The sequence below is a fragment of the Micropterus dolomieu genome, linkage group LG21 (genome assembly GCF_021292245.1).
Source record: "Micropterus dolomieu isolate WLL.071019.BEF.003 ecotype Adirondacks linkage group LG21, ASM2129224v1, whole genome shotgun sequence".
Taxonomy (NCBI): Eukaryota; Metazoa; Chordata; class Actinopteri; order Centrarchiformes; family Centrarchidae; genus Micropterus; species Micropterus dolomieu.
The window spans coordinates 1,214,166-1,222,075 of NC_060170.1; the positions used below are offsets into that span (position 1 = coordinate 1,214,166).

Genomic DNA, 7,910 nt, shown 5'->3' on the forward strand with positions numbered 1-7,910 from the left:
GGGGGGGGGGGGGGGGGGGGGGGGGGGGGGGGGGGGGGGGGGGGTCCTCAAGGAAAGGGCTGTGTCGTCCTTCAGCAGGTGTAGTGGGAGTTTGGATGGATGTGGTCTGGATCTGAGAGGCGGGCACAGGGGGTCGTGTGGAGTTCAGTCTGGCTTGTAGACTGAGCCTGTCCCGGTCCTGTAGCTCTTCTCTCAGAGTAGCCAACTCAGTTCTGCAGTTGTCTCTGTCCTTCCTAAGTTCCTTCACCTCCTCACTGAGATGATCCAGCTGTCTGACGAGTTAGTTCTTGTTGAAACTTTCTCAGCTGTGAGTTGACACTGTCCTGTTCTTTCTTGGCCTGGGAGTCCCTGACAGTAGGAGAGGTAGGCTGCTGTTGGTCCAGCCGCTCTCTGATCTGTACCAGTTCTATTTCCATCTGGGAGAAGTGTTCTCTCGTGATGTCCAGGGCCTCAGAGTGCTGTAGTAGGAGAGGATCAGTGTCAGCATCTGCAGGCTGTCTGTCTGGAGCAGTGACAGAGCAGGACGGTTTGACTCCCAGGGTTGGAGCGATGCTTGCGAGGACCTCCTTCTCCTTCTCAGCTCTCAGTCTCATAGCAGGAAAGTCGAGCTCAAACTGTCTCAGGTCGCCTTGTATCGTGGCTGTTCCATTTTTGAACAGGTTTACTGTTATTCTGCTAGTGTCAGAGTCATTTTCTTCCAGTACACTTATTTTCCATCCATTACAAATACCTGCTCTCTTTATTGCTGGGTAATGAGAGCTGAACACATTCAGCCAGGCACATGGTTCATCCGTCCAGAAGATTAAATTACAAGACCTTCCATCTTTGTAATGGTCGAGGATTAGGATTTCTGGTCTTATATTTTCCTTTTGCAGTTTTACTTTTGATAGCTGGGGGATATTTGATGGTTTCTCTCTCTCTCTCTCTCCCACTCCCACACTCACTATTTGGTTATTTCATGGGATTTAGTGACAATAAGTATATTATAGAATAACACCAGCCTTGTCATATTGACATTTCGTGACGTTCCATGTGTCCAGTGGAATGTCTGGGTTAGCAACAATGACTGCTACCATTTGGAACTTGATCTCTAAAGGCATTTGCTATTAATGATGCCATGAACTGAATGCTTTGTTCTGTTTCTGACTACCAGATCCATATGAAGACGATGCCTGCAGCCATGTACCGCCTGCTGACCGCCCAGGAGCAACCTGTTTACATTTAACAAGTCAAGGCCCTGACCTCACACACCCTTTAACCCTCCTGCAATCAACTGTCACTCCCCAAGCCTCCCCCCCTGCTCAGCCAGTGCTCATCCTGTACCCTTCTATCCACAAGTGATGGACTGTACTGAGTTGTTCTGTTGCCTTTTGACAACAACATAGAAACCCAAATTGTCCATCAGCACTCACTAAAAGATTTGTTTGTGTACATTTGGCTAAAGGTACAATTAGAGAAAGGATGTTTACACCTGATACATTTTCAGCGCCTAGCAGTGCCCAAGAATCTTCAAATGTTTTGAAACTTTACACATTAGCACTATAACAATTCCTAAGTGTATATTTAGTGCTCAGTTTAGGCAACTAAGACAGTTTGGAGAAAATTTTAGTCACTGTTACAACTTCTCAAACATTAGAAACCTTATTTTCACATGCAGGGAACTTAACCTTGATGTGGCAATCTGCACATCCAACCCTGACCTCTGCAACCCCCAACTGTGCTTTCTGCCATGCTGCTATTTCACTGGCAGAACACTGCCCGTTATATTTCCTCCACCAAATCATGTTTTTTGTTTTATATTGGACATGTTACATGCTAATGTTGTATCTACATTTCATGGGACCAACCTTCAGCTCTCCTCCTACTAAATGTTGATGTTCTTTGCACAACACAGAGCTCTCCACACAGGTATATGAATCTTGACCCTACTCACAGTCCACGCATTTGCAGCATTGTTGAAAAATTGACGCTGCAGCTCCATTTTCCACTTCCAACAGAAAACCTTTCCAAACCCTACTGTAGTCAGTTATCCCAGTAGTTGTTAGCAGCAGCAGTAGCTCCAGTTAGCATGTATTCCCATTAAACTAACAACCCCTAGTTGCTCCAGAGCGTGCGACCTCTGATATATATACAGTAACTGTAAGTTGCTTTGGATAAAAGCGCCAGCTTAATGTAAGCCCAAATCAGATACAGGTCGGATTTTTTGAAATGTGACCTCACTCTAGATCGCCCTCATCACAATTCAGCACGAATGAATGCAAAAATGTAGGTAGTGAGTAGGGATCGACAGATACGTTTTTTTCCGGGCCGATACCAATTATCAGTAACCAATTAGACTGATATTAGACCAATATTTGAAACCGCTATACATTTGCTCTAAAAATTTTAATCTTGGTGTCATAATTTAGAATACCCCAAACTTCAACACAAAACTTTGTTGAAATGGCTTTAAGTGTATCTTATCAAATAACGAGACTAAAATAAATTGTCATGTTTAATCTTTAAAAATAGTAAATTAAATGAATTAGAACAAGGACCCGTTAACTAAGAGTGATAAATTATCATAAACTTCGTCTTTACCTGCTGCCATTTATATTGTATTTATTTTATATTGTTAGTATTTTATTGATACTATTTATTAGTTCTGTTCTTTATCTATACTCTTATTGGTTTTCATTATTATTTTTGCCTTTAAAAAATATATTATTTAAAAAAAGAAGAACTTCAGAACAGTTTTTGACTAACATGACGTTTATAACTATCTGTTTTCAGAGCAGCAACAAAAGTATACAGCAGCAAAGTCACTTTATAAAGGGATCTCACTGGAAAAAAATTAATATGTAAAATATACTATATTCCTGACATCGAATGGTGGAAAGTGGTGACAACAGCCAGAAATAGGCGGCTGCATCAGAGCCAAAGGAGCGCATTTTTAAAATGAATTAATTATATCGGCAATCTGATGACCGATTCAGAATTATTGAAAAATGCTAAATATTGGTGCCGATAATTGGCCAGGCCGATTATTGGTCGACCCCTAGTTGTCAGTGGAGTGACAGTGAGGTGTCAGACCTAAGTATTTGCGTTGAAGGGTCATATCGGTACCACTCTGTTTCATGTTTACTTCCATACAACTGTGTGCTGCGTGTAACTGCTTGTGTATTATTCTTTTGTGCATGCAGACCACTTTTAGGCCGTGGCTAGTTCACACTGGAGTCTGAAATGGGCCAATCATGGGTCAATAAAGAAAATCGAGATCTGGGCAGTAAATCAGCCAATATCCCTATTTACATTCAAATAGTTGGTCATTTTAATGGGACATAAGCGTTAGCATAATTAATAACTAGTTACCAGCAGGTTGCTAGTGCCAACCAACACAATGTCTTTTTGGCTAATTTGTGCAGTCTCTTACCAAACTATGAAAATGTCTTTTTAACTATACCAATGCAATGGTACAAGCAGGGTGTGAACCACGGGGGAGCCTTAATAAGATATGAGCTCCCCTGAAAACATGATTTGTGAAGTTTTGGGGGTCTCTAAAATATTGACAATATGCTATTTTTGCCATTCATTTCCATTTTTCTGTGTCATCATGGATCATGCGTAAAATTAGGAGCATCAGCTTCATCAAGCCAAAGGGAACGATCACCAACCATCTGCAGCGCTCCGGTTCACTCTGCAACCTCCTCTCCCTGGCCCTGTACACCCCAAACCCCGGTCCCTCTCCGGTAGACTACTACGCTCACTCTGGCTGGATGAAGACTGACGCACCTGATTTTACACACGATCCCGCCTGCCTCATCTGTTAATAGATTTTCCGTGAATTAAGTAAAAGAGACAGTGATCACCAAAGACCTCTTCCATATACCTTTTTACATGTAGCATCATTTAATAACCAAATTTGTGAATAGTTGACAGTTGTTTATTGAATTTTATTACGAGTTTAATGTGAAATATCTTCAATTTAGAATGTTCTTATAAATGTAATTATAAAGGTGATTGCTGGTAACACACATAGTACAGTTCACTTTATTTTCCCCTCAGAGGAAATGTGTTCTGACAAAGCTATAGTTTCTCTACAGTTACTGAAGTGTAGCCAGTTTCAGGGATTACATGTCACTGATCGCATGTATTCCTAGATCATACTTTGAAGGACCTTCAGTAAGAGAGAAAAGGGCAGCAGCTCAGCAAATGCTCACTACAGCAGAATTTCATGTCCACCAAAGTTCTACTGCAGGCTGCTTAGATTTCCCTCCAAAATCACTTCTGTTCCTGCAATACAAACTGTTCAGGGGTGCACTGTTTTTTGTGTTTATTTGTTTAAAAAACCTGAAAAATGATTATTTTTGTCCAATTTATTTTTCATATTTTAATGTTTTGGGATAATTTAATAATATTGTGTATTTATACACAAAGTAACCTTATACAGTGGCTTGTTTTTAAAATTGAATGGTGCTTATAACAAGACTAATATGACAATGTGACTGTACCCTTCAATGACTGTAACAGTGTTATTATATGTTTTATCCTACTTACTTATATTCTTTGGCTTACTCCTGGCCATTTTCAAAATGCAGTTTTCATTTTCAGGGTTAGATAATCCATCATAGTGTATCACTGATTTCCACTCTCTACAAGCTGCTTTTCAGACTGTCTGGAAATCACTGGCAATTTGTGGCTGTCTCTAAAAGCTAAAATCTAAAAACAAAGGTTCTGCTCTGGACAATGGTCGACAGGCAACTAGAGAAAAGGTAATGGGCTTAAACACGTAAAAACACCTGCATTGCTGTGGATATTCTTGATTATCTGCTGTTTTGAATTGAGGGTACTTTCATCAGACATGTTTTAGTAGAAGTGCTCAGACGAACTGACAAACTCAAATGCAGAGCAAAGTAAAGCTTTTTTCCCGCCTGCCTTCTTGTGGAGATAGGGGTTACACATGTTAAAGTTTATCCATCCATTGTCTACCACTTATCCTGCGTACAGGGTCGCGGGACATGTTAAAGTTGTTAAAGTTAATGTTTTTAAATTTGCACGGATGTTACGGCATAAACACATCATCTCCTTTAAACTGCTTTACTTTCAGTGGAGGAGTTTCCCTACATCATTTCCATATACCAAGTAGTTGATTATAAACTTTAGAAATACAGTTATATGTGGTCCAGTTAGTCCATACTGGGCAAGATGCCACACTTACATATAGTAAATTCAAAAAGCCTTTAAGTTTTTAAATAATGCCTTTTATCCAACTTAATAACATGTTGATTGTCATTGACTAAGAGGGCAGTGGTCAGATTAAAAATGTTTTTATCCTAAAATTGAATCAAGTCACATTGCAGTCACAAAAACGTTTCGGAGCTTCATGTAAAAACTTAAAATTTATTAAGGCTCAAATGATTAAATAATGTTTTTTTTAAACAGAACTAATCCCATATACTGTACATGTACAACTGTCTTTTAAAAATGTAGAACATCAACAGAGCTGTTTTGATTATTTTTTGTGGATCAGACATCAACTACAACACAGAGACTTCAGCTTGAGCTGATGTTTGCAGCTTCACTGTGGTTACAGATAATGTTTGAGTTCACACAAATGTTTTTTCTTTCTCAGGTTTTTATTTTATGAAGCTGTTACAGATGATGGATGCCTGTAATTCCTAGTAAAACTGAACCAGTCTTAAAAACAACAAAAGCATTTAAACTCCGACTCGTCTGTTCCCCTCCTGTCTCTCTGGGAATGTACCTGCATACATCACCACACTGTGTCTGATATCACCAGTTTTTATTTTTCTGTTTGACGTGGTGAACATGACCTTCTGAGTTTAAGGCTACAGTAACATGAATCCTACTGCTTACCCCAACCTATTCCAAATGTCTGTCCTCATCAATGAAGCTCATCTTGGCCTTACTGCTACTACTGGATTTTGGATGATGTTAAAACTGATGCTGAAGAGGAATAGGGGCAACAGAAGCCACTTTTGGATTTTTAACATGGGCTATACTGGAGCCAGGTGATTACGCTGTACTGCTCTTACTTCTAGTGTGTGTGTGTGTGTGTGTGTTGTGTGTGATTACAACCAATGTACTACATGTTCAAACAAAAACCAGCTGGAAATTTAAAATACACATATAGATGAAATATATAGAAAACTATGTAAAGGTATATACTTCTAATGGTTTTGTGTGTTGGCCTAAGCAAGCTTCAGTAAATAGAAAGAATTGTGAAGAGTCTTTTAAGGCGAGCGGAATGTAGGAAACTGATTGTGTGAAATGACATTCATGTTTATATATACTATACAGCTAGAGCACAAGATAATGTGTGTGTGTGTGATATTTTCCTTCTATGGTCTGTCAGGGATTGTAGGCTAGCTGGACACAATGAAGCTAACCAAGGAAACAAGCGCTTGAAGCTGGTGGCAGACAGCAGGGTTGGCTAACAAGTATTTTTAAGTGCACTCATTTTGAATGTAACTGAAACGTTAACTCTCTGTGTCTAAAGATAATTAAAAAAAACAAGAAAAATACTATTTCTGTAAAGCAGCAACACTGTTTATTTATTTGCTAGCTTTTTTCTGTGATGTTCTAGCTATTGGAGCTACATTCCTGTACTAGAATGATTGTAACAGTATTTACAACAATAAATGACTTGCAGAAGGACTTTGTGGTGTCTAAATGAGCCCTGAACGATCTTGTTCATGGGGATTTTTAAACTGTGTTGTGTGGCCTCTTTTTCTTGTATACATGCTAACTGCAGTTAGGCTAATATAAAACAATGCAACAGCAGTCTGTGTGTATTTATTGACATCATAATGCGTTTTGGACTAAATATTTTACTGGATTGGATCGTCTGGACTTTTGCCAATGTAACAAGGCCATTTTTATCGAAATGTAATCCATCAGTGGCCTACCACTTCAGAGATAAGTGGCGTCTGTAGCAGATCTCGGCTACGTAAAATTTTAATACAGTTATGAAAATTAATATTTCCGGGAATACCAATTTTATACCTCGAAATTAGGAGCACCACCTAAAGATTTGCTTGTCCGCCCAAGGCTTTAGGTCCTTGAGTATAGCCTGAGAATTATACCGAGTTCGGTTAATTCATTAGTTGTTATTCTGAAATCGTAAGGTCAATCAGTCAGTCTCAGATCTGAGCGTAAGTTCTGTGTATAGGGACTCTAGATTCTGAATAACACACACACATACATCGCTGTGCTCAAAGTGAATTTATTAACTAACAGAGTACAATAGTGGGTAAATGTGGTGATATTACAGGGATAACAGTTAGTATGACAATAAGGAGGTACTAAAACAGGGTAGCCTATGTAAGGTTCGATTGAATTTCAGTTTATTGTAGAGAGAGAGAATTCTACGAGTATGAGGGAACGAATGACCAAAATTGGGTTGCAGATTTAGTTTGACTAATCTAAGGGTTATTAACTGTGGATGGAGCCCATAGAACACCAACGAGTCACAGAGTGTTGTTTGTTTTGGCCTACCGCTGTCGCAGGTCCCGTGGCGAGGCTCGACTGCCGGTTGGCTCGGGAGTCGGTTCTGGCCCGACCCCAGTGGCGTTTTCAAGTTGGGTTGAAACCGGTGGATTGGGTCCGGAGTCCTCTTGTGGGAAGCGCTTGCAGCAACGGGCTGTCAGCCAAGGCTTTTGCTCTGATCTCAGTTCGTTTGGTGTCGCTATAGGGCCCACTCAGGGTTCTGTCGTCAGAGCCGTGGTTTCATTTATTCAAGGCCATAAATGAAGGCTTCTGAGTTTCTGGTCCAAAGTTGCTCACAACGGTCGGATGAGGTTGCAACAACAAAATCAAATAAACTCACACATTCACCGTAGGTTCGCGAGGCCTCGGGAATATCGGCTATTTAATGTTGCTGAGGTTAAACAGGCAGCTCCAAACAGAAT

The 7,910-nt window shown here is 40.1% G+C and overlaps 1 protein-coding gene across 6 annotated transcripts in view; it reads left to right on the forward strand.

The window, feature by feature from the left end:
• Positions 1–2,515, forward strand: part of apba1a (amyloid beta (A4) precursor protein-binding, family A, member 1a) — a 99,415-nt gene extending 96,900 nt beyond the window's left edge. For all 6 annotated transcript variants that reach the window (XM_046035211.1, XM_046035210.1, XM_046035213.1 and 3 more), the window contains one exon: positions 1,154–2,515. In XM_046035211.1, coding sequence (XP_045891167.1) covers positions 1,154–1,225 — 72 coding nt within the window. In that variant the 3' untranslated portion in view covers positions 1,226–2,515. The remainder of the gene's footprint in view (positions 1–1,153) is intronic.
• Positions 2,516–7,910: the final 5,395 nt, after the last annotated feature.